At 42.2% G+C, this 27184-nt stretch overlaps 1 protein-coding gene and 1 pseudogene across 1 annotated transcript; both read right to left on the reverse strand.

Annotated features, from left to right (window-relative positions):
* Positions 1 to 426: 426 nt before the first annotated feature.
* LOC132539324 (alpha-ketoglutarate dehydrogenase component 4-like) lies at positions 427 to 1572 on the reverse strand (annotated as a pseudogene).
* Positions 1573 to 10199: 8627 nt separating this feature from the next.
* Positions 10200 to 19223, reverse strand: LOC103126795 (N6-adenosine-methyltransferase TMT1A-like). The gene is made up of 2 exons (XM_007537705.3): positions 18642 to 19223; positions 10200 to 13967 (listed from the first exon to the last, which is right to left on the reverse strand). Exons 1-2 carry the CDS (start codon positions 19137 to 19139, stop codon positions 13731 to 13733), a joined length of 735 nt encoding a protein of 244 aa, XP_007537767.1. The 5' UTR covers positions 19140 to 19223; the 3' UTR covers positions 10200 to 13730.
* Positions 19224 to 27184: the final 7961 nt, after the last annotated feature.

Here is a 27184-nt window from a genome sequence, read left to right on the forward strand (position 1 = left end):
TTTAGATTGATTTTATGAAGCTTTCAGAAAATAGTTATTAGAATTTGTACTAAATGATCACAATCAAAATGATAAAGTAAAACAGATTTTCTTAGTACCCCTCACAACATTATCAAATTGAAATTTCTGGTCAAATATTCCTATGTAAGATCCATTTTGATTTCTCATTTTCTATTTTATACTTTGACACTTTTTCTGAATAGAACTTACAAATAATTTTGGGGTGTCAACTTCCCATCTTAATACCACAAAGTCATTTATTTTACTTTGGCTATATATTTTTCATTGCTTATAGTAAAATAACACTTATCAGTTATATTTTGTAAATGAAAAAAAATTTTGAGAAAATTATGAATAATTTCAAAGATCCTCACTAAATTCTAAGGAAATCACTTTCCCAAAATAGTGATAATTATAAGATAAATCCCATAAATGTCTAAATAGAAACTGAAAGAAAAGTGGGAAATCTGTGCTAGGCATTGTGTGCTTTTCATAGTGCAACATAGGTAATACATGATAATCAAAAGTCAATTAATAGGCTACCATTTATAAATACATACTTCAATAAGTATGAAGTACATAAACAATTAGGTAAGCTTGTGGATGAGCTGACCACGATATGTAAATTAGGAGGTACAAGTGTCCTTCTAAATTTCCTATATTTTCTTTTTACAGAGTATTTATTATTAAAGTTGCTTAATGTACGATTTGTCATTTTGGAAGTCCTTTATGATAGACTGTTCTTTTGTCTGATGACAAACAGCAGCCACGATGTCATTGATTATTCTGGGCCTCCACGTTGGATATAATCCATTTCTTGTTGAGACACAAGTTTCCTTCTGTATTTCTGAGCTAATGTTTTTAGTATTTCTGCCGTGTCTGGTGGGCCCTGATGCATCAACCAGTCACATGTTTTACTTCCCTTAGAAGCTGTGAAATTGAAGAGTGAGATGGCAGTCCTGCTGCGCCCAAAGTTCTGACACGTTGGGTTTAGGATTGTCTCTTCTGTCAGGAAACCTTATTCATGGAGTATGTGGCTTGTCCACCTGAAGGACCCTGCTGGCAGACGCCATCTTGCTGCCCATCATGACTCCACCCCCCAGAAGGGGCAGCTTCCGGCGTGCGCAAGTGCGGCAGTGATAACAAGTCTCACGTAGATATTTTTAGCATTGTATTTACTTTTTATTCCAAAAGGATGCTTTTCGATTTCTTTGTTCTTAAACTTTTGTGGACAATAAAATTGAAAAGAATCTTCCTCTGGGATCAGAGTTAATAATCTGTTCCCATAACCTGAGAGGTGAAAAGAGAATTTGAACCAAATGCTGCGGCTTTTTTACAGTCCTAATACTAGCTGCTTAGTTTGACAACTAGCATGGGAGCCAAGATGAGAAGGATTTGGAAATCATGGTAGTACCCGCTGCTACATAGGAGTTGAGCGGTGGCAGGCAGCTGAAAGCAGATTCATCTCATGAAAACGCCAGGCTTTTGATGCTAGATGCAACAGTGATAGCTTTGCCATGTTACTATCTTCAGGAAATTCCTTTTAAAATATATCAACTCTTCAGAAAACTTTCCTGTACACAATAAAATCCAGGTCATTGGAATTCCTTGAGTTATATTTATTAGAAGTACTTTTTTGGACAGAAAAATAAAGTTGTGCTGAGTTCCTCTTGAAACACTTCAGGAGGGCAAAGTGTGACCAGTGGGGCTGTGTGAAGATGCTACAACTCTCACCACCAACAATTTATAGAGAGCTTGTGTAGTTCACAAAGCACCATTTGCCTTGGTTTGATTGTATCCCCACAGTAGTCCTAGGAGGTACCTCGGAGGTGGTATTTCCCTCCTATACTAAGTGAGGGAGATATTAATTAGGTCCAGTGATGAGGGGCTGGGGTATAGTTCACCTAGTTAGCACCTGAGTTTGAGTCCCTGAACACCATTTGGGAGCATCATAAAAAGGGAAAGCTTTATGAGGTACGGAGCAGTACTCTGGTATTTCGCTCTACCCATAAAAAAAAAAATGGGCAGGGTAGGGTCCAGGTAGTGGTGCACCCGGTTAAGTGCACATGTTACCATGCTTGACTGGAATTCAAGCCCTGACTCCCTACCTTCGGGGGAAAGTTTTACAAGTGGTGAAGCAGTGCCACAGATGTCTCTGTCTCTCCCTTACCTCCTTACCCTTCTCAAATTTTATGTCCTATCAAATTAAGTACAAAGAATATATATATACTTTTTATATATGTAAATTATATATATATTATATATACATATATGTATACACACACACACACAGGAATCATGTGGTGGTGCATCTGGTAGAGTGCATATGTTACATTGGGCAAGGACTTGGCTTCAAGTTCCCAGCCCCTACCTTCAAAAAATTTCATAAGCAGTGAAGCAGTGCTACTGGTATTTATTTCCCCTTTTCTTCTTAATTTCTCTTTCTCTATCCTAAATAAATAGAATTTTTTTTAAGTTCCTTGGGAGTGGATTTGTAAAAGTACTGAACCCCAGTAATAACTGTGGTGGCAAAAAAAAAAAAAAAGCGAAGACTTAGATTCAGATCTGACTCTAGGTCTCAAGCTTTTTCTTTATTTTTTAAAATTTTTTAATTTTTATTTATTTTCCCTTTTGTTGCCCTTGTTATTTTATTGTTGTAGTTATTATTGTTTTTGTTATTGATGTCGTCATTGTCAAATAGGACAGAGAAAAATGGAGAGAGGAGGGGAAGACGGGGGAGAGAAAGATAGACACCTGCAGACCTGCTTCACCGCCTGTGAAGTGACTCCTCTGCAAGTGGGGAGCCAGGGACTCCCGGATCCTTAAGCTGGCCCTGCGCTTTGTGCACCACGTGCGCTTAACCCGCTGTGCTACTGCCCAACTCCCAGTCTCAAGCTTTTTCTACAAAGAAGGGTCACAAAGAAGGGCGAAGTATTTTGTCAGTTAAAAACACAGGAGCAATTTAATTCAGTCGTAAACTGAGTGTCTTCAGAATTCTGAGTAGTAGGAATGGTATTCACCTGAACTGTGCTGGAAGTTGGGAACATGAAGGTGGTCTTGAAAGTACAGAAGCAGGAGTTGGGCAGTAACTCGGTGGGTTAAGCACACATGGCGCGAAGCACAAGGACTGGCATAAAGATCCCCGGGTTCCCCACCTGCAGGGGAGTCACTTCATAAGCGGTGAAACAGGTCTGCAGGTGTCTTTCTCTTCCCTCTCTGTCTCTGCCCTATCCAACAACGATGACATCAACAACAGCAATAATAACTACAAACAACAATAAAAAACAAGGGCAACAAAAGGGAAAATAAATAAATATAAAATGATAAAAAAAATTTTTTTTTTAAGTATAGAGGCATGGAGGCAAGTTGAAGCATTTTCTGGTTTAAGACAGGAGCTGGGCAGTGGTGTACCAGGCTAAGTGCACATAGTACAAACACTAGGACCCACACAAGGATCAAGCCCTTGGCTCCCATCTACAAGGGGGACACTTCATGAGTAGTGAAGCAGGTCTATAGGTGTCTATCTCTCTCTCCCCCTTCTCTCTCAATTTCTCTTTGTCCTAATAGAAATGGAAAAAAATGGCCACCCAGAGCAGTGAATTCATAGTGCAGGCACCAAGCTCCAGCGGTAACCCTGGAGGCAAATAAAATAAAGTAAATATACTTCACCTAGGAAGCCACTTCCTTGAACCCCAGGGAGGTTAGTGATGGAGTTTCTGTTTAAGTCATGCTATGCTGGTGTGCTGAACAAGGTGAATGGAGCCAAAGGAAGTTAAATCGGGCTGGTTGGTAGTATACTTGGTGGAATGCACACATCACAGTGTAAAGGACCTGGGTTCAAGCTCCAGTCCCCACTGATAGAAGGCTTCATGACTGGTGGATCAGGGCTGTAGATGTGTATGTATGTGTGTGTGTGTGTGGTGTATTTTTTCCCTCCAGGGTTATTGCTGGGGCTCGGTGCATGCACTACGACTGCTCCTGGAGGCTATTTTTTCCCCTTTTGTTGCCCTTGTTGTTTAACATTATTATTATTGTTATTGCTGTCGTTGTTGGATAGGACAGATAGAAATCGAGAGAGGGAGACAGAGATGGGGAGAGATAGACACCTACAGACCTGCTTCACCACTTGTGAAGTGACCCCCTTGTGGGTAGGAAGCCAGGGGCTCGAACCAGGATCCTTAACTCCAGTCTGCGCTTTGTGCCAGGTGTGATTAACCCGATTAACCCACTGTGCTACCACCCAGCCCCCGGGCTGTAGATACTTGTCTCTCTTTCTTTTTTTTTTTTTTTTTTAAATTTTTTTTTTTTTTTTTTTTTTGCCCTAGTTGTTGCAGCCTCGTTGCGGTTATTATTGCCATTGTTGACGTTGCTTTTGTTGTTGGATAGGACAGAGAGAAGTGGAGAGAGGAGGGGAAGACACAGAGAGAGGGGAGAGAAAGATAGACACCTGCAGACCTGCTTCACCGCCCGTGAAGTGACTCCCCTGCAGGTGGGGAGCCGGGGGCTCGAACCGGGATCCTTCGCCGGTCCCTGCGCTTTGCGCCATGTGCGCTTAACCCACTGCGCCACCGCCCGACTCCCACTTGTCTCTCTTTCTATCTACCCCTTCCCTCTCAATTTCTCTCTATATATGTTAAAAAATAATTTTAAATCAGTTGCAAAATAATGTTTTTTAATTATTTTTTGGATAGAGATAGCTAGATATCGAGACAGCAGTGGGAAATAGAGAAGGAGAGAAAAACAGACACCTTCGACCTGCTTAAACACTTGTGAAACTTTCCCCCTGGAGGTGGGGACAAGGGGCTTAAACCTGAGTCCTTTATCACCATAATGTGAGTGCTTAACCAAGTGCACCACCACCTGACCCTTTTTTAAAAAGTTTTTATTAGTGATTTATTAATGGTTTACAAGATTTCAGGGTTATAATTCCATCAAAGTTCTGTGATCCACCCTACATCCTACCCACACACATACACACAGTGTCAGATACAGTTTAAAGATTAAGAAGGTTGCAGTTAGTAGTCTAGAGGGAAGGTAGCATAGTGGGTAAAGGTTTGGGCTCTCAAGTACAAGGTCCTGAGTTTGATCCCTGGCAGTGCATTTATCAGAATGATGTCTGGTTCTCTTACTCTCCTCTTATCTCTCATTGATAAATAAGTAAAATATCTTAAGATGCAGTCTAAGACTGCTAGATGTGAGAGATTTTTTACTTTTTTTTATTTCTTTATTGGGGAATTAATGTTTTACATTCAACAGTAAATACAATAGTTTGTACATGCATAACATTCCCCAGTTTCCCATATAACAATACAACCCCCACTAGGTCCTCTGTCGTCCTTCATGGACCTGTATTCTCCCCAGCCACCCGCCCCCACCCCAGAGTCTTTTACTTTGGTGCGATACGCCAATTCCATTTGATTTTTTACTTTTTTAAAAAGCTTTTTAAAAAATATTTATTTATTCCCTTTTGTTGCCCTTGTAGTTATTGTTGGATAGGACAGGGAGAAATAGAGGAAGGGAAGACAGAGAGGGGAAGAGAAAGATAGACACCTGGAGACCTGCTTCACCACCTGTGAAGTGACTCCCCTGCAGGTGAGGAGCTGGGGGCTCGAACCGGGATCCTTATACCAGTCCTTGTGCTTTGCATCACCTGCACTTAACCAGCTGCGCTACCACCTGACTCCCGAGATTTTTACTTTTAAGGACAGGAATTTCTGGGGCTGGATGGATGGTGGTACACCTGGTTGAGCAGAGTATCACTATGTGCAAGCACCCAGTTTCAAACTCTTACTTCCCACGTGCAGGAGGGATGCTTCATGAAAGGCAAAGCAGGTCCTCTGGTGTCTCTCTCACTCTGTCTCCCTCTTCATTTCTCTTTGTCCTGTTAGGTAAAAGGAAAGGAAAGGAAAAGAAAAGAAAAAAGGAAGGGGAGAGAGGAGAAGGGAAAGTGGCCTCTAGTGGCAGTGGATTCATTATGCAGGCAACTAGCCCCAGCAATAACCCTGGTGGCAAAATGAATTCTGAGGAGCCTGGCACTGGCACACTGGTAGAGCACACATGTTGCCATGTGCAAGTCCCTGTCCCCATCTGCCTAGGGGACCTTCTTGAGTGGTGGAACATTGCTGTGGATGTGTCTTTCTTTCTCCCTCCTTGTATATAAGAAGAAAAACCTAGGCAGGCAGCTGGGAGTTATGAAGTAACTCTGGTGATAAAAAATAAATAAATAAATAAAGATGGAGGGATAAATTCTGAATGGTAACTTAAAAAAAAAAGTCTTTATTGGGGGGGTTAATGTTTTACATTTGACAGTCAATACAATAGTTTGTACATGCATAACATTTCTCAGTTTTCCACATGGTAACTTCTTAGTTTCCATGTAGTTCTTTATAGATTCCCCAGAGTTTCCTTTAGAACCAAAGTAATACTTTGCTTGATCAATGTGTTTTAAACTGAACTAGAAGCTGAGGACTTTGGCCACTAGAGTACATTCTTTTCCTGTGCCTTTAGTTAACTTGACCTGTGCCCCAAGTCACTGGCATTCCATGCTTCTAGAACTTCTGGTTATTATGTAAGATAGCCTGAAGGCTTTTGGTTTAAATATTGAGATTTAGTGATACTTAACTGAGCAGTTTTCTTTTTGCTTTTGTTGGCGTTGGTTTATGATTTCACTAAATTCTCAAATGCTTCAGCAGATAAATTAGAATTGAATTTCAGTTATTAAGTATCAAAGGGTGAAAAGTACAAAAGGAACTATTATGCAATGTTTGTTTCACCATCAAATGTGAGATGTCTAGAGAGTTTAAACCCACTAAATAGAAATAGGCATTTTAAAAAAAAATTTATTTTATATTTATTTATTTTCTCTTTTGTTGCCCTTGCTGTTTTATTATTGTTATAGTTATTGTTGTTGTTGAAGTTATCGTTGTTGAATAGCATAGAGAGAAATGGAGAGAGGAGGGCAAGACGGGGAAAGAAAGATAGACACCTGCAGACCTGCTTCACTACCTGTTAAGCGACTCCCCTGCAGGTGGGGAGCCAGGGGCTCGAACTGAGATCCTTCCGCAGCCCTTGTGCCATGTGCTTTGTGCCACGTGCGCTTAACCTGCTGAGCTACCACCAGACTCCCAGAAATAGACATTTTTGTTTTTAATGTTTATTTTGTTTTGTCACCAGGGCTTCATTACTCAGAACCAACTTTTCAAATAGAGGCAGAGAGACAAGGAGAGAATAAAGGATACCACAGCACAGAAGCTTCCTCCAGTGTGGTGGGGCCAGGCTCAAACCTAGGTCAATTGTGTGACAAAACTGTGTGCATCATCTAAGTGAGCTGTCTTGCTGCGCTACAGTCCGACTCCCTCTTTTCTTTTTTTAAAAGATTTATTTGTGAGAAAAATAGGAGGGGAGAGAGAAAAAGAACCAAACATCACTCTGCTACATGTGCTGCTGGGGACTGAACTCAGGCCTGATGCTTGAGAGTCCAATGCTTTATCTACTACGCTCATGACCACTTTTCAGTTAAATATAATTGTGGATAGATGAGGTAAGTGAGAAGTCACTTGCCAAAATCATGGGGTCAACAAGTGACCTAGGTCACCGATGCGATGCCAAAGGCAGTGTTGTTTTGTTTTCCTCACTGTCTGCAATTACCCCACTGAGAAGTCTTTCTAAGCACTGTGCCATGGAATCCCTCCCAGGACAGCAAATGGTCTTATGAAAAGGCAGTGATGTGCTCATAATGGCCATTTGTCTTGTGTACCTTCCTGGCATCCATGTCCGTGTCTATGGAGGGGATGCTGCCCTTCCGTCTCATTGCAGGCGGTCGGAGTGCTCAGGTGCAGGGATGAAACATTTGTCCAGTGCTGAGGGCCAGCCAGCGTGTAATCCATCCCTTGAAGCATGTCACTGCTTCAAGTAGTGACGGTGGATAGCAGTTAAGGAGGTGTGCCCACTTGGGGGAGGAGATGGTTGCAGAGCTCAGGAGACTTTAAAGACCAGCATACTAATCTCTCCTTGGTTCTTCTTTTTTTTTTTTTTTCCTCCAGGGCTATTGCTGGGCTCGGTGCCTGCACCATGAATCCACCGCTCCTGGAGGCCATTTTCCCCCTTTTTGTTGCCCTAGTTGTTGCAGCCTCGTTGGGGTTATTATTGCCATTGTTGACGTTGCTTTGTTGTTGGATAGGACAGAGAGAAATGGAGAGAGGAGGGGAAGACAGAGAGACAGGGGAGAGAAAGATAGACACCTGCAGACCTGCTTCACCGCCTGTGAAGCGACTCCCCTGCAGGTGGGGAGCCGGGGGCTCGAACCGGGATCCTTACGCCGGTCCCTGCGCTTTGCGCCACGTGCGCTTAACCCACTGCGCCACCGCCCAACCCCCCTCTCCTTGGTTCTAACTTACATGTTCAGGAGAGTTAGAAGAGTTCCCTGACCACGTGTTCTATGGATTTCACAAATAAGATCTAATCCTTCCACTTTTGATTTTTCTTCTGTCCTGATTCATTGCTGTAATTGATTTAGTTGCTTTTGATTTGACCATATTTTTTTTTTATTGATGTGTTTTGTATTTTTGCTCCTTGGCTATTTACGCTCAGTTGTTGTATTAAGTGAGGAAAAGCCCCAGTAAACCTCTTACAACTGAGGTCACCATCCTCAGCAAATACAACAATAATAACAAAAATGATGAATGGTGCAGTTAACCAAAGCCTATTAGCTACAGAAATTCTCCCCACCAAAAACAGAGCAACCAATGACAAAAAACAACAATAATAGCATAAAAAGGGAGTCGGGCGGTAGTGCAGCAGGTTAAACGCAGATGGTGCAAAAACACAAGGACCCGCTTAAGGATCCCGGTTCTAGCCCCCAGCTCCCCGCCTGCAGGGGAGTCGCTTCACAGGCAGTGAAGCAGATCTGCAGGTGTGTCTATCTTTCTCTCCCCCTGTCTTCCTTTCCTCTCTCTCTTTCTCTCTGTCCTATCCAACAATGACGACATAGTAACTACAACAATAAAACAACAAAGGCAACAAAAGGGAATAAATATTTTGTTTAAATAATAGCAGGAAAAAAATAAAGCAAGGACAATTTACAAAAGTCCACTATCAAGCATGAATTTAAGAGATTGTGGGAAGGGAAAGAAGATAAAGGGAGAGACATAGCTAACCTTCTGTCTGACTTCTTACACAATATAGATCACAAATAAGCACAAGTGTATGCAGCAGATACAGGAGCGAAAGCGAAGATTTTTCAAAACAGGAGGAAAGAGAGGAAAAGAGAAAAAGACAAAATAAAGCAACAAAAGAAAGCAAACAAACAGAATGAAACAAAAACCCACAACTACCCCAAAAGAGAGGACAACCAGTCAGTGTACTACCAACAAAGGCTACTTTTGGTCAAAGTAATAAGGAGAAATAAAATAACAGCATTGCAAAGCAAACAAACTTGCAAAAAATATTTAAAAAATTAAAAAAAGAAAAGGAAAGGAAAAAATATTTGAAGACCAGTCTGCAGTTTATGCTATTCCAGCACCCTCCCCTTTTCCTAAACAATCACACACAAAAAACAAAAACTGAAAAGCTAGAAGGAGGAGGAGGGGGAACAAGAAAACTAGAGTGGCACCCCCCCCAGAGGCAGATGATTGGTCAAGGAAGTTGACCAATGAGAGAGTTGCAGCCCTCATGAGGAGAGAAATAGGGAAAGAAAAAAAAGAAACACTACCTTCTTTGATTCCCTACTGAGCTGGGAATCGTGAGAATGCAGAATGCGGTCCTTTCCGCAGGAGGTCCCCTTTGTCTGTAACTTGTTCCCTTTCTCCTCGGGAGGGGGAGGGGGCAGGTACAAAGGGAAAATTGGAACTCACGGGGCTGCTCCTTGGCTCAGGGTCTGGTATATGCCTGTCCTTTCTGTAACCCCGTTCCAGTTTATGTGCACTCTGCTGCCCTCCTCCTTGGCTCTCCTTGACTCCTGCTGGATGCTCTCTCAAACACCGACATGCAAATCCTGCCCTCACTCTATCTCTCCAGCGCTTAAACTGCTGCTTTGCAGAACGTCAGGAGTTGTAGTGCTCCGCCCCCCATTTTTCTAAAATCCATTTGCTATATTCGTAGCTCATGTTAGGAGAACGAAAATCTGCACATCAAAAGAACTTCATTTTCCACAACAAATGGAAGCTTTCCTGGAGACGCTGAGCTAAATGAAGCCAAGTCAGAAGAGTTACAAAACATTTATTTCCATTCTAAAAATGCATGCAGACTCATGAGTTACTTTGATGCTTATAATAATCCATTTGCAGAATCATCTCAAAATATATAAAAATATAAAATACATGCAGAGTATTGCTGAAATCTTATTTTTCAAAACATTTGTTATTGGATAGAGAAAAAATGAGAGAGCATGAAAGAGAGAGAGATCCCTGCTTCACCACTTGGGAAGCTTCCCCCTGCAGGTGGAGACAAGCAGCTTCAGCCCAGGTCCCTGCGCACTGTAATGTGTGCACTTAACCGGATACACCACCGGCTGGCCCCAAAAATCTTTTTTTTTAATTCTTTTCCCTTAGTGATTTTAATACTGATTTACAAAATTAAGAGACAACAGAGGTCCAATTCCACACCATTCCCACCAACAGAGCTCTGTTCCCATTGGAAACTGCAGTAGTTCTCCCAAGGTCACAGATACAGGTTGACTAATTTATATAAATATGTTTTTATATTTTTTCCATTTTTTCCCTATGATCCTGCCTTCCTTTCCTACTAAGTCAAACCTACACTTATTTCTACTTTTGAATGTCCTTCATCTTTCCCTCTTCTTTCTCTGGTCCTTTGGGTCTTAATGGCATTAGAATTCAGAGCCTTCTAGTCATCTTTCCCTAACATTGCTCTTCCTCTGGGAATATGGACCGGCATTCCTTGTGGGGTGCAGAAGGTGGGAGTTCTGACTTCTGTAATTGCTTCTCTGCTGGACATGGGCGTTGGCAGGTCAATCAATACCCCCAGCCTGTTTCTATCTCTCCCTAGTAGGTTAGGGCTCTAGAAAGGTGAGGTTCCTGGACACTTGGTGAAGTCATCTGCCCAGGAAAGTCAGGATGGAATCATAGTAGCATCTGCAATTTAGTGGCTGAAAGGCACCAAGAAGCAGTCAGACAAAACAATAAAATTGAATAAACAGGACCCAGAAAGTAGGAATAGAGCAAATGAGAAGATCTTGTGATTGAAAGCCTTGTGACCCGCCAACCTCAAACTTGTTTTCAGAGCATTCGTGATGATTTTCAGAGTCTCTATAGTTAGAGGGAACAAATCAGTTTGGAACAGTAGTAAACATTCTATCAGAATAAAAAAATCACATGCTGACTGTATAGCCTAACAGATGGCTGCATGGAGCCCCTAACATGGTGTAGCTACATTGCAGAAGATTTTCCTAATCACAGTGAACCTTTCATCGCCTGCAACCTGCTATATTCATTAAAGTATGTGCTTGATAATAAAATGAGCCCAAGAACCCTAAATGAGCAAGGCAGTCTTAGCGATCTACTGAAGATCAAGTCCAGCCTTTATCTTAATAATTAAAATTATAATGTTGAAAAAAATATTTGTTATAAAAGACACAACAAAGTAAGACAGAACTAGCTATAACTTCCTAGTACATTAATTTTGAGAGTCAACCTAGTGATACTAAATAACAGATGGATTTTTTTCCCCAAAAGTTCTGTACTAATATTTCTGACTAGTATTTCTTTCTTTTCTTTTTTTTTTCCAGGGTTATTGCTTGGGCTCCGTGCCTGCGTTACGAATCCAGTGCTCTTGGAGGCCATTTTTTTCCATTTTATTGGATAGGACAGAGAAATTGAGAGAGGAGGGGAACATGGGGGAAAGATAGAACCTGGGGGATGCACAGTGGGTTAAGCACACATGGTGCAAAGCACAGGACCGGCTTAAGGATCCTGGTTGAAGCCCCTGGCTCCCCACCTTCAGGGAGGTTGCTTCACAAGAGGTGAAGCAGGTCTGCAGGTGTCTTTCTCTCCTCTTCTCTGTCTTCCCCTTCTCTCTCGATTTCTCTCTGTCCTATCCAACAACAACAGCTATGACAACAATAATAACTACAATAAGTGTAACAAGGGCAACAAAAGGGGAAAATGGCCTCCAGGAGCAGTGGATTTGTAGTGCAGACATAGAGCCCCAACAATAACCCTGGAGGCAAAAAGAAAAAAAAAAGGAAGAAAGAAAGAAAGAACCTGCAGCTGCTTCACCACTTGTGAAGTGAGCCCACTGCAGATGGGAAAGGGGGCTTGAACTGGGATCCTTGGCAGGTTCTTGTGCTTCATACTTTGTGCATTTAACTTGATGCGCCATCACCGGCTCCAATAACTTCAAGTTTTCTAGGGGGATAAATTAAAATCTGTTGAGTAACACTGTGTGACAGTTGTAAAAAATTTGAAGTCACTGAATAAAGTTTGGGGATAATTGTAGGACTTACTTATAAAATTCCCTGGTTTTGAGGGACACACAGACACACACATGCGCACACACACACACACACACACACACACCTTTTTTTACTGTGATGCTGGGATTGAACCTGGAGCTTCAGGCCTGGCAACAAGGACTCTGCCTGAGCCATGTCTCTCATCCTGCTTGATTGGTTTTGATTCCGGGGGAGACGGTAGAAAATGACTAAATAGGTCACAGCATAGCTTTTAAGGATAATAACTCAAATTTCTCTTTCAAACATGATTTCCTTAGCAACCAGGTGGTGGTGCACCCAGCTGAGCACTCACATATCCATACTGTTGTATGTGTTTGAGCCCTCTGCCCCCCACCTGTGGGCCTAGGGGGGAGGTGCAGGGAATGGAGGCTTCATGAGCAATGAAGCAGGACTGTACCCTCTCAGTTTCTGTTTGCCTCATAAAATAAAATAAAAAAGAAGACAGGAAAATTGGCCACAGGGAGCCTCCAGTGGGTTTGTCAGGCAGGCACAGAACCCCAGTAATAGCCTGGTGGCAATTAAAAAGTTAAATTAAAAAATGTGGTTTCCCAGAAGCACACGACAATGGGGGTGAACCCTCCATGGACTGTAATCTCTCACAACTTGTGTGGGGACTTAGAGGAGCGAGAAGAGTCATGAGGGAAAGTCTGTGACTTCAGTCCCTGTGGTGGAATGGAAGGGTAGTTTGGCTAAGGGCCACATGTACTGATACCCATTTGGGGAAATTTGGGAAAGTGCTCTCATGACAACAGCATGTAAGACAGCATTTCCTCAATACAGTGATATTGGGGTGGAAATGGACAGAAAAATGCTTTCATTCATCATCCTGTAATACCTATGTATTCTGCTCTTATTGTGTGATCAGCAGTCCTCAAGTATTTTTTTTTTTTTTGAGGAAGTTACTTTTAATTTGCTTTGGTGTGATACGCCAATTCCATTTCAAGTTCTACTTCTGTTTTCTTTTCTGATCTTGTTTTTCAACTTCTGCCTGAGAGTGAGATCATCTCATATTCATCCTTCTGTTTCTGACTTATTTCACTCAAGCTCAAGTATTTTAATTGTAATGACATGCTGCTTTCTATCTCATGAATATATTATTATTTTCTTAAATTGTCTCATTGATTATGTGGGATTATTTCAACATAAACTACATTATTAAAAAAAAAAAAAAACCAGTTTCCCTTCTGCTAACTAGTTGTCCAACTGAAGTGCCAAGCTGGAGCTACAAGTGGCTTGAACCACTGAGCTGTCTTCTACCACATCATTTCACAGCATAGCCGGAGATGTGCGGGCACATCAGCTCCAAGGCCAGGGGGGCCTGCAGGTGCTGCAGCTTCAGCTTGGAGAAGCTGGCTTGCTCCAGGCTCTTCCAGCTCTCTCTGGTCAGCTTGCATCCATCAAACACAAGGTACCAGACCGGATCCAGGACCTGCTGCCAGAAGTAAGTCCAGGTTGAAGGCTCAGCTGCTACGTGCTCCAAGAAATAATAAGCCCCTCCCTGAGGAAGAGAAAACATATTTCCAGGGTTTTAGTTTTGGAAAAGCCAGGGCTTCTGATTTAAGCTTCAGATTTCAGTGGTCCTGGAGGGCCACTTCTTTTTCTTTTTTTTTTAAATATTTATTTTATTTATTTATTCCCTTTTGTTGCCCTTGTTGTTTTATTGTTGTAGTTATTATTGTTGTTGTCATTGTTGGATAGGACAGAGAGAAATGGAGAGAGGAGGGGAAGACAGAGAGGAGGAGAGAAAGATAGACACCTGCAGACCTGCTTCACCGCCTGTGAAGCGGCTCCCCTGCAGGTGGGGAGCCGGGGTTCGAACCGGGATCCTTTTGCCGGTCCTTGTGCTTTGCGCCATCTGCGCTTAACCTGCTGCGCTACAGCCCGACTCCCGGAAGGCCACTTCTTGAGAAGACAGGGTAAATATAAACTATCAGTAATAACCTTGGAGGCAAAAAAAGAAAAAATAATAATTTGAGTAAATGTCTTAACATTTTTAGATCTATTTCCTGAACCTCACCTGAAGAAAATACCTGCCTTAACGTGTCGTGAGAAATGAGACTAGTGGTCTGGGAGGTAGCGCAGCAGCTAAGGCATTAGACTGTCAAGCATGAGGTCCTGAATTCGATCCTGGCAGCACATGTACCAGAGAGATGTCTGGTTCTTTCTCTCCTCCTATCTTTCTAATAAATAGATAAAAGAAAGAAAAGAAAAGAAACAGACAAAAGAAAGAAATGAGAATGTAACAAAGCTCCTGGTCATACTTAGCAGAGCGGGCGCATGCAAGCAGCTGAGGAAGACTGCCAGGAATACAGAAACAGGAGCCCTTGAGGACATTGCAGGAATCTAAAGAATTGGGGAGGGTGGGGGGGACACATGCCTCCATGTGGAAGGACCTGGGTTTGGATCTGCACTGCCCACCTGTGGGGGAGTCCAGGAGTGGTGAAGCAGGGCTGCAGGGGTCTTTCTCTCCCTGTCCCTTCTCAATATCTCTGTCCTATCAAACTACAAAGGGAAAAAAGAAAAAATCAGTGGCCTCTCAGATAGTCTCTAGATGTCATCTTTGATTACTTTTCTGATTTCATGATGACTCCTGAGGAATTTTCCCATAGGATCCTAGAGAACTGTTGAATCAACTGTAGAGGATTCCTTCACCCTTGGTGACAGCACACACGCACCTCCTTAACTGATAGGTGTTCAGGTTCTCAGTGTGGGCACTGACCCCCAGCGATCGCTTCAGTGGCAATAAAAGGGAAAAAAAGATGAATAATTCATCGACCTGCAGGGATTGTGAGATTAGTGACACTGAGAAAAGGCATGCACAGACTGGGCCCAGAATGTGTCCTCTGGTGACAGAACTCAACGTGGGAACCAGACATTGAATGATACGTTAGAATTCAACGTTTTTGTTTGTTGCTCCCCCCCCCCCACAAGGGTTATTGCTGGGGCTTGGTGCCTGCACTAGGAATCCACTGCTCCTGGAGGCCATTTTTCCCCATTACTGTTATTGCTGTTGTTGTTGGATAGAAGAAAGGGAAATTGAGAGACGATGGGAAGGCAGAGAGTGGAGAGAAATACACCTGCAGACATGCTTCCTGGCTTGTGAAGTGATCGCCCTGCAGGTGGGGAGCAGTGGGGTGGGGGGTGCTCAAACCGGAATCCTTGCAAGGTCCTTGCACTTCAGCAGCATGTGCACTTAACTCAGTGCACCACTACCCAGCCCCTAGAATTTAATATTTGTCACTTACTGCTTTACCTTTCTTGACCTATCTTTCAAAGACAGAAATTTACCTTTGAACCCTATTGCTAACTTCTTTTCCTCCAGAGGAATTTAGGAGATATCATAGTGGTTATGCAAAGACTGTCATTCTTGAGTCTAGAAGGTCTCAGAGCTGAGCAATGTTTTAGTAAAATAATCTTAACAAAAATAAAATAGGATTACTGATTTTTTCTAAAATATCTTACTTGAAGGAGTATTCAAACAAGATATCTACCCTTTTTTTTTTTCCTTTGCTGGGGCTCAGTGCCTGCACCATGAATCCACTGCTCCTAGAGGCCATTTTTACCCCCCTTTTGTTGCCCTTGTTGTTGTTGTTGTAACCTTGTTCTGGTCATTATTATTGGTGCCACCTGCGCTACCACCTGACCCCCAATATCTACCCTTTATGTCCAGCTTGTTCTTAGAATTAAACCAGTTTTGGGAGTTGGGCAGTAGTGCAGCGAGTTAAGCACACATGGTGCAAAGCACAAGGACAGGTGTAAGGATCCAGGTTAGAGCCCCCGGCTCCCCACCTGCAGGGGAGTTGCTTCACAGGCGGTGAAGCAGGTCTGCAGGTGTCTTTCTCTCCCCCTTTCTGTCTTCCCGTCCTCTCTCCATTATTCTCTGTCCTAACAACGATGACATTATCAACTACAATAATAATAATTAGAACAATTAAAAAAAAACAAGGGTAACGAAAGGGAAAATAAAAAATAAACCAGTTTTAAATTAATAAAGTTAATATGTAAAAATTACAAATGTAAAAGAATTTGAAATGTACAAATGTAAAGAATTTGAAACTATACAGAGAGGTGTGAAGTAGAAAGTAATTTCTGGGCCAGGCAGTGCCACACCTGGTTAAGAGCACACATCGCAGTGTGCGTGGACCCCCGTGCAGGATTAGTCTCAAGGATGGTGAAGCAGGTCTGTAGTGTTTCTCCTTCTCTCTCCCTCTCTACTCTCCTTACCCCACCCTCTCAATTTCTCAGTCTCTATCCAATAGTAAATAATGTGTGTGTGTATATATATATATTTTTTTGAGTCCAGGGTTATTGGTGGGGCTAGGTGCCTGCACCACAAATCCACTGCTCCTGGAGGCTATATTTTCCCCCTTTGTTGCCCTTGTTGTTTTATTGTTGTTGTAGTTATTATTATTGTAATTAATGTCATTGTTGTTGGATAGGACAGAGAGAAATGGAGAGCGGAGAGGAAGACGGGGAGAGAAAGACAGACACCTGCAGACCTGCTTCACCGCCTGTGAAGTAACCCCCCTGCAAGTGGGGAGCCGGGGGCTCAAATGGGGATCCTTATGCTGGTCATCCCGCTTTGAGACATGTGCAGTTAACCCACTGCGCTACTGCCTGACCCTCAAGAATTTTTTTAAAAAAAGTCATTTCCCCCATATCCAATCCCAACCCCAGATGTGACCACTATTAAGCTTCTTGCTCTTCATTCCATCAACATACACACCTGTCTAGGCACACTCTTTCCCCACAAATGGGCTCGTACTCTCTCAAAAAGTCTCTAAATGTCATCTTAGGTTACTTTTCTAATTTCATGTTAACCCCTGAGGATTTTTCCCTCTGGATCCTAGAGAACTTTTCCCATCAACTGTAGAGGATTCCTTCATCCTTGGAGACAATGTACACGCACCTCCTTACATGGATGGGTGTTTAGCTTATTTCCAACAATAAATGCTGTAGTTATTGTGTCTGCTTATTGGTCAATTTGTGCACGTTTGAGCAGAACAACTGCAGGACATATTCTACTGAACAGGAGTCTATGTAATTTAAATTCTGGTATTACTGAGTTGCCTTTCAAAGTGGGTACTTCCTCTTATGATATGGGGATGTCCAATCTAGCCTGACCTTAAGTTGTTGAACAGTCTAAGTGTAAAAGTTATATCTTGCCTTAATTTGTTTTTAAGTGAGGGTAAAGTTTGAGCATGTTTCTACGATTGGCTGTTTTTCAGTTTCTCCTCTTTGCCTGTTTTCCTAGTGATTTAAAAACTCCTTTGGAAGGAGTCAAGTGGTAGCACAGCGGGCTAAGCGCACATGGCGCAAAGCACAAGGACTGGCATAAGGATCCCGGTTAGAGCCCCCGGATCCCCCCCCTCAGGGGAGTCGGTTCACAGGCGGTGAGGCAGGTCTGCAGGTGTCTGTCTTTCTCTCCCCCCTGTCTTCCCCTTGTCTCTCCATTTCTCTCTGTCCTCTCCAACAACAGCACCGATAACAATAATAACTGCAACAATAAAACAAGGGCAACAAAAGGAAATAAATATTTTAAAAATAATTTAAAAACTCCTATGGAGATAATAGATTTGGCATGTCCTTTAGTATGAAGGTTAACTCTGTTTACTAATCCCCAGCCAATACCTTATTCCAATTTTCACTATCAGTTATACTACTCTTTCCTTGCAGGTGTTTTTTTTCTTATATTTATTCATTCCTTTTTTGTTGTCCTTGTTTTATTGTTGTAGTTATTATTGTTATTGATGCTGTCATTGTTGGATAGGACAGAGAGAAATGGAGAGACAAGGGGAAGACAGAGGGGAGAGAAAAACAGACACCTGCAGACCTGCCTCACCGCCTGTGAGAAAAACAGACACCTGCAGACCTGCCTCACTCCCCTGAGGGGGGGATCCGGGGGCTCTAACCGGGATCCTTATGCCAGTCCTTGTGCTTTGCACCATGTGCACTTAACTTGCTGCGCTACCGCCCGACTCCGACTCCCTCCTTGCAGGAGTTATAAAAGCTTTTGTAAGCTTTATCTTTCTCTTCCACTCTTAAGATTAAAAAAAAAAAAAATCCAACAACGTCTCCTCCAGTGGCTTTTACATGAGAATGTTTGATTGATTTGCCAGAACTGCCCTTGGCAGTGGGGGGCCTGCTGCCCAGCCTGACAGGAGTCACTCACCGGCCTCAGCACCCTGCGCACCTCCTGCAGGATTTGCTGCTGGTTCTGCACGGAGCACAGGACCAGGGTGCAGACCACCACATCCATGGAGCCGTCGGCCACCTGGTGCATGTCCTCCCCAGCAGCTACCACAAAGCGTTCAAACTGCAAGTGTCGGTTCTTGGCAATACTGGTGATCAAGTACTTCTCAAAGTTGGGGTTGGGGTCCAGACAGGTGACCTTGGACCCTGGCGGATAGAACTGGAAGTTGGCGCCGGTGCCACAGCCCAGCTCCAGCAGGGAAAGCTTCCCAGAAGGAGCTGCGAATGCCTGCAGGTTGCTGAAGAGCTCCTGCTTCTTGCTCAGCATCTTCTCATTGTATATTGCAGTGAAGTACTTCATGAAGCAGGGGAAACATCTTTTGCATATCCCACTCCACAAGCCAATAAAGTTGAGCAGGTAGATGGGGAATGCCAGGATGGAGACAAGCAGCCGGAATACGGAGATGAGGAGCGCCATTACTGGGAAGAGGGAAATCACTCAGCCCTCAGGTTAGAGACTGGACTGGCTGCACCAAGATTAAGACAAGCTGCCTGCAGAGGCGGGGCTGAGCCGGCCAATGAGAAGGCAAAAGCAACTCAGAGCTTAATTTTCATAAAAGCAAAGAGTGCCATCTCCAGCCTTTCTTGAGAATAAAAGGGCATCGCAGTCCTTTATTCCTGGGTTAATTCGGTTTCCCCTTGCTAGTTTCAAGTGCTCAGCTCATTTCACTGCCCTTCCAAGATCCTTTGCAAAAACAGCCTGTGGGTGAAGCCTGGTCAAAGCTCACTGAGGACTGCTGCCTCCGCCCCTTGACTGACAGTGACCCTTTTGACTTGGTCCTCCCCCACCCCAGCCCTTTGACTTTTCAAGGAATGGGAAAACATGCCTGCCTGGCCACAGCTCACAAGAATTCCTCCTCTGGCCCTCTGGGCTCTTGCTCTCAGACACTCCTTCTCACCCAGGTTATTCTAAGTGCCTGTTTAGGGCTTGCTGCCCTTTTAAAAGGCCAGTTTGCATTTCTCCCTGTGCTCATCCACTGCGCTGCCAGTAATTTGGAAGAAAACACCCCAGTAACATTCATATTGGGAACTCAAACTCAGAAAATCCTGTCAGACTTCCATCAGCTTTTTTTTTTTTAATAAATGAAAATTGTTCATTTCATTTGACAGGACAGAGAAATTGAGAAGGAAGAGGATATAGAGAGGGAGCTAGGAAGAGACATATTTGCAGCCCTGCTTCACTTTCCAGAAGCTCCCCCTCAGCACTGTGGGTAGTGGGGGCTTGAACCTAGGTCCTTGTGCTTGATAATAAGTGAGTTCAACCCGGTGAGTCACCACCTAACCCTCCTGTGTGTATTTACTTTTCATTTTAACAAGAAGCTTATGTTTTAGAGCTATCAAGAAACATCGATTAAAATTTTTTTAAAAAATAATGGGGACTCAGGTGGTAGCGCAGCAGGTTAAGTGCTGGTGGCACAAAGCTCAAGAAGCAGCATAAGGATCCTGGTTCGAGTCCCCGGCTCCCCACCTGCAGGGGAGTCACTTCACAAGTTGTGAAGCAGGTCTGCAGTCGTCTGTCTTTCTCTCTCCTTCTCTGTCTTCCTCTCTTCTCTCCATTTCTCTCTGTCCTATCCAACAAAGACACCAGTAATAACTACAACAATAAAACAAGGGCAATAAAAGGGAATAAATAAATATAAAAATTTTTCAAAAAAAAGTAATGGTAGTGTTTGCTTTTTTAATTTTTTAAAAATTTCTCTCTCTCTCTTTTTTTTTTTATATCCCCAGGAGGGGAATTGCAGGGTCATAGGGTAGGTCCATTTCTAGCCTTCTGAGAGTTCTCCAGACTGTTCTCCACAGAGGTTGGACCAATTGACATTCCCACCAGCAGTGCAGGAGGGTTCCTTTGACCCCACACCCTCTCCAGCATTTGCTGCTGTTACCTTTTCTGATGTATGACATTCTCACAGGAGTGAAGTGATATCTCATTGTTGTCTTGATTTGCATTTCTCTGACAATCAGAGACTTGGAGCATTTTTTCATGTGTTTCTCGGCCTTTTGGATCTCTTCTGTGGTGAATATTCTGTCCAAGTCCTCCCCCCATTTTTGGATGGGGTTATTTGTTGTCTTGTTTTTGAGTCTGGCAAGCTCGTTATATATGTTGGTTATTAAACTCTTATCTGATGTATGGCATGTAAAGATCTTCTCCCATTCTGTGAGGGGTCTCTTGGTTTCTATAGTGGTTTCTTTTGCTGTGAAGAAGCTTTTTAATTTGATGTAGTCCCATAGGTTTATACTTGCCTTAGTCTTCCTTGTAATTGGATTTGTTTCATTGAAAATGTCTTTAAAATTTATGCGGAAAAAAGTTCTGCCAATATTTTCCTCTAAGTATCTGATAGTTTCTGGTCTAACATCCAAGTCTTTGATCCACTTGGAATTTACTTTTGTATTTGGTGAAATACAGTGATTCAGTTTCATTCTTCTGCATGTTTCAACCCATTGTTTCCAACACCATTTGTTGAAGAGACTCTGCTTTCCCCATGTAATAGTCTGGGCCCCTTTGTCAAAGATTAGATGTCCATACGTGTGGGCCCTCATTTCTGGGCTCTCAATTCTATTCCACTGGTCAGTGTGTCTGTTCATGTTCCAGTACCAAGCAGTTTTTATGACAATGGCCCTATAATACAGTTTGAGATCTGGGAGTGTGATGCCTCCGGTTCTGTTCTTTTTTCTCAAGATTGTTTTGGCAATTCTAGGTCTTTTCTGGTTCCAGATAAACATTTGTAGCATTTGTTCTATTCTCCTAAAAAATGTGCTTGGGATCTTGATGGGGATAGCATTAAATTTGTAGATGGCTCTGGGTAATATATTCATTCTGATGATGTTAATTCTTCCAACCCATGAACATGGAATATCTTTCCACTTCTTTGTGTCTTTTTCAATTTCTTTGAGTAGGGACTCATAATTTTCAGTATACAAGTCTTTCACTTCTTTGGTTAGGTTTACTCCTAGATATTTTATTGTTTTTGTTGCTATAGAAAAAAGAACTGATTTCTGGATTTCAATTTCTTCTAACTTAGTGTTTGCATAGAGGAATGCCACTGACTTTTGAATGTTAATTTTGTAGCCTGACACATTATTGTATTGCCTGATGATTTCCAAAAGCTTCTTGCTGGATTCCTTAGGTTTTTCCATGTATACTATCATGTCATCTGCAAATAAGGAGAGTTTGACTTCTTCTCTTCCAATCTGTATGCCTTTAATTCCTTACTCCTGCCTGATTGCTATGGCAAGAACTTCCAACACTATGCTGAATAGTAATGGTGATAGTGGACAGCCCTGTCTAGTACCTGATCTGAGGGGAAATGCTTCCAGTTTTTCACCATTGAGTATGATGTCGGCTGTAGGTTTGCTATATATAGACTCCACTATCTTCAGGAATTTTCCACCTATTCCCATTTTTTGTATTGTTTTGATCATAAAGGGATGTTGTATTTTGTCAAAGGCTTTCTCTGCATCTATTGCTATGACCATGTGGTTTTTGGTCTTGCTTTTGTTGATGTGGTGGATCACATTGATTGATTTACGTATATTAAACCAACCTTGCATGCCTGGGATAAACCCCACTATGTCATGATGGACAATCTTTTTGATATACTGCTGTATCCGGTTGGTTAGAATTTTGTTCAATATTTTTGCATCTATGTTCATCAGAGATATTGGTCTATAGTTTTCTTTTTTGGTTGTGTCCCTGTCTGCTTTTGGTATCAGAGTGATGTTGGCTTCATAGAAGCTAGCAGGGAGTATTCCAGTGTCTTCAATCTTCTGGAAGACTTTTAAAAGTAGAGGTATTAGTTCTTCTTTGAAAGTTTTATAGAATTCATGTGTAAAACCATCTGGTCCAGGACTTTTATTTTTGGGAAGATTTTTGATAACTGTTTCAATTTCATTAGCTGTGATGGGCCTGTTCATGTTATCCACTTCCTCTTTACTTAGTTTTGGAAGTTGGTATGTATCTAGGGAATCATTCATTTCTTCCAGGTTCTCTAGCTTGGTGGCATATAGTTGTTCATAGAAGACTCGCATGATGTGTTGAATTTCTGCGGTGTCTGTTGTGATATCTCCTCTTTCATTTACTATCCGATTTATTTGGGTCTTCTCCCTTTTTTGTTTTGTGAGTCTGACTAAAGGCTTGTCGATTTTGTTTACTCTTTCGAAGAACCAACATTTACTTTCATTGATCTTTTGTATGGTTTTCCTATTCTCAATGTTATTTATTTCTGCCCTAACTTTAGTGATTTCTGTCCTTCTGGTTGCTTTAGGATTCCTTTGTTGTTGTTCTTCTAGGTCTTTAAGATGTGCAATCAGGCTGCTTATTTGTGCCTTTTCTTGTTTCCTAATGTGTGCTTGTATAGCTATGAACTTCCCTCTTAGGACTGCTTTAGCTGTGTCCCAAATATTTTGATAGCTTGTGTCTTCATTTTCATTGAACTCTCAAAACATTTTGATTTCTTCCTTGATTTCCTCTTTGACCCAGAAGTTGTTAAGAAGTGTACTGTTGAGCTTCCACATTTTGGTACTGTTACTAATCTTTTGTTGATTGTTAAGTGTTAGTTTAATTCCACTGTGGTCTGAGAAGATGCTTGGGATGATTTCAGTGCTCTTGAATTGGCTGATGCTGTCTTTGTGGCCTAACATATGGTCTATCCTTGAGAATGATCCATGTGGATTTGAGTAAAATGTGTATTCCAGTTTCTTGGGATGAATGACTCTGAAAATGTCCAATAGTTCTAGTTTATCTATCTCTTCATTTAGCTCCCTTATGTCTTTACTGATTTTCTTCCTGGATGATCTGTCAAGTTGAGATAGTGGGGTGTTGAAGTCCCCTACTATGATTGTGTTACTGTTAATATATTGCTGTAGCTCTTTCAGTAGAAGTTTGATGTATTTAGATGGCTTCTCATTGGGTGCATAGATATTAATAATTGTTAAGTCCTCTTGATTGACTGATCCTCTGAGCATTAAGTAGTGTCCATTCCTATCTTTTTTAATCTGATCTATTTTAAAGTCTATCATGTCAGATATGAGAATAGCTGTTCCTGCCCTTTTTTGTGGGCCATTGGCTTGTATGATAGTTTTCCATCCTTTCACTTTAAATCTGTGTTTGTCTTGTTGAGTTAGGTGAGTTTCCTGTAGACAACATATTGTTGGGTTGTGTTTTCTGATCCATCTTCCTACTCTGTGTCTTTTAATAGGTGAATTCAGGCCATTGACATTTATTGATATCAAAGGTTGAAGATATTTTAACGCCATTCTTGAAGAGTTTTAGAGTGTTTTGATATATGTCCTATTTGTGGTGGTCTGGTTATTTATAGGAGACCTTTCAGAACTTCTTTCAGGGCAGGCTTGGTGATGGTTGCTTCCTTCAACTGTTGCTTGTCTGAGAAGGTTTTGATGCTTCCATCTAGTCTGAATGACAGTCTAGCAGGATATAGTATTCTTGGCTGAAAGCCTTTCTCATTGAGCACTCGATAGATATCTTGCCATTCTCTTCTGGCCTGTAGTGTTTGTATGGAGAAGTCTGCTGCTAATCTTATGGGTTTTCCTCTGTAGGTGACTCTTTGTTTTTCTCTTGCAGCCTTGAGGATCCTTTCTTTATCCTTATTCCTTTCCATTCTAAGTATGATATGTCTTGGTGTCTTTAGGTCTGGGTTAATTCTGTTTGGGACCCTCTGGGCTTCTTGAATCTTTATGTCTTTGGTGTTGTCGAGACTAGAGAAATTTTCAGCTAGTATGGCCTGGAGAATGCTTTCTTCCTCTCCTTCTCTTTCTTCCTCTGGTAATCCAATAATGCGTATATTGTTTCTTTTGAAGTTATCCCATAGGACTCTGTTGTTGTTTTCAGCATCTCTTAATCTCTTTTTGAGATCTCTTACTTCTTTTTTAGTTGTCTCTAATTCATCCTCAATCTTGCTAATTCTGTCTTCAGCCTCATAGATTCTATTCTCTCTGCCCTCTACTGCTTTCTGGAGTTCATCTATTTTGTTGCCCTGCTCTGATACTGTTTTAGCTTGTTCAGCTAGTTGCCTTCTTAGCTCAGTGATTTCAGCTTTCAGCTCTCTAATAACCATGAGATAATTAGAATTTTCTTCCATATTCTCATTTGTTGTTCCTGCATTTCTGATTACAATTTTTTCAAATTCTTTACTCACTCCTGTTATTATTTCCTTGGCAAATGTTTGGATGTTGAACTCGTTGTTTTGTGCTTCACCCTCTGGATGACTTTTAGTTGGACTCTTGTCCTGGTTCGAGTCTCCAATATTTTTTCTTGTTGTTTTAACCATTTTATATATCATGTTATGAGTTCCCTTTATCAGTACTTTTCAAATTATTGATCACTATTGCCTGGATTGATTTGTGTCTAAGTAATTTAATTAAAGGGTTTACCGTGATGGAAGTTAACAGTTTTTTTAATCCCTGAGTTGGAGCTCAGTGGTATAAAAGCCTCTTTTTTTTTTTTTTCTTCCCTGTAGGTTATGGGAGCCTGAGGGCTTTTAAACTATCAATAGGCTTCTTAGCTTAATCACTGACTCCTGACCAAGAGATAAAGCAGGGTGTGGCAGAGATAATCCAGTGGTTATGCAAAGAGACTTTCACAGCCCCTCAGCTATGCCAAGGAGGTATAGGTCTTCTCCTGAGTTTCCCGGTTAGATCTCTGTCCCCTGGTGTCCCTCCCTGCTGCTGCTCCAGATTCTGAGGGTAGTAGCAATGGAGACTCAGAGTTGCACTTGGTGAGTCTCTGGGGAGTCCTTTCCTCCCTTCAGCTGTCCCCTTGTTGGTGGAGCAGACTGGAGGTGGTGTCTCCACTGATAAACTGCTGAACTGTTAGCAGTCACTTAATCTCTCCTTAGGCCCCTCTCTCCTCTCTGTCACCAACCACGCGTGTTTGTACTCACGGGTGATTTACTGGGTTCCTGTGGTCATTCTAGTCCTGTCTTGTTTTGGTCCGGGTGGTCTCCTTTGGTATTCCTAGTTGATCCGGGAGAGGAGAGGAGATGAGAGGAGAGGAGAGAAAGCGATCTGCTGCTCGTAGCTCTGCCTCCGGAAGTCCTCCTAAAAATTTCTTTATTGGGGAATTACTGTTTTACATTCAACAGTAAATACAATAGTTTGTATATGCATAACATTTCCCAGTTTTCCATACAACAATACAACCCCCACTAGGTCCTCTGTCATCCTTCTTGGATCTGTGTCCCCTCCCCATCCCCACCTCAGAGTCTTTTACTTGTTTGCAATACACCAACTCCAGTTCAGGTTCTATTTGTGTTTTCTCTTCTGATCTTGTTTTTCAACTTCTGCCTTAGAGTGAGATCATCCCATATTTATCCTTCTGTTTCTGACTTATTTCACTCAACATGAATTTTCAAAGTCCATCCAAGATTGGCTGAAAACGGTGAAGTCACCATTTTTTTTTTTACAGCTGAGTAGTATTCCATTGTGTATATAGACCATGACTTGCTCAGCCACTTATCTGTTGTTGGACACCTGAGTTGCTTCCAGGTTTTGGCTGTTACAAATTGTGCTGCCAAGAACATATGTGTACACAGATCTTTTTGGATGGGTGTGTTGGGTTCCTTAGGATATATCCCCAGGAGAGGAATTGCAGGATCATAGGGTAGGTCCATTTCTAGCTTTCTGAGAGTTCTCCAGACTGTTCTGGACCTATTAACATTCCCACCAGCAATGTAGGAGGGTTCCTTTGACCCCACACCCTTTCCAGCATTTGCTGCTGTTACCTTTTCTGATGTCTGACATTCTCACAGGAGTGAAGTGGTATCTCATTGTTGTCTTGATTTGCATTTCTCTGATGATCAGAGACTTGGAGCATTTTTTTCATGTGTTTTTCGGCTTTTTGAATCTCTTCTGTGGTGAATTGTTGGGTAGTATACCAGCTCCCCCTGCCTTCTGCTTAACCATATGCCTATATAGGGATTGATTTGATCCCATTCAAAGCTTTGGTCTATTTACATAAATCACTTTTACATTTACATAAAGCACCACACTCCCTCCAGGGCATTGGTGGTTTAGTGGTAGAATTCTTACCTGCTCCACCCCCTCTCCTTGTCACACCCTGATCCTCTCCTTGTCACACCCTGATCTTCCACCAGTCACTTTTTGCTCCACCCTCTCTATGTCACATCCTGTTTCCACCCTACTTGGAGAGTATAAAAACAGCTGCTCTTCTGATTAAAGACACTTGTAAATTGCTTTCCGGCTCCGAGAGTTCCAGAGTGTATCTCCTGCGAAGTTAGTGCGGCACGAGTTCCTGATCCCTCTCCCATGCAGCAGCCTAGATCGGCTCCAGTTGAGTTCTCTCCAGCCCAGAGAGCACTACCTCTGGAAGAAGCACCCTCAGGCTATACCGGCAGTGAATATTTTGTCCATGTCCTCCCCCCATTTTGGATGGGGTTATTTGTTTTCTCGTTGTTGAGTTTGGCAAGCTCTTTATATATTCTGGTTACT

The sequence above is a fragment of the Erinaceus europaeus genome, chromosome 7 (genome assembly GCF_950295315.1).
Source record: "Erinaceus europaeus chromosome 7, mEriEur2.1, whole genome shotgun sequence".
In the NCBI taxonomy this organism is placed as follows: domain Eukaryota; kingdom Metazoa; phylum Chordata; class Mammalia; order Eulipotyphla; family Erinaceidae; genus Erinaceus; species Erinaceus europaeus.

Bases quoted from the DNA above. Each gene is read 5' to 3' on its own strand.
- LOC103126795 (XM_007537705.3), bottom strand. From the start codon at position 19,139: ATGGCGCTCCTCATCTCCGTATTCCGGCTGCTTGTCTCCATCCTGGCA. The intron at 13,968-18,641 runs GTGAGTGACTCC...TCTCTTCCTCAG, and splicing joins TGCGCAGGGTGCTGAGGCCG to GGAGGGGCTTATTATTTCTT.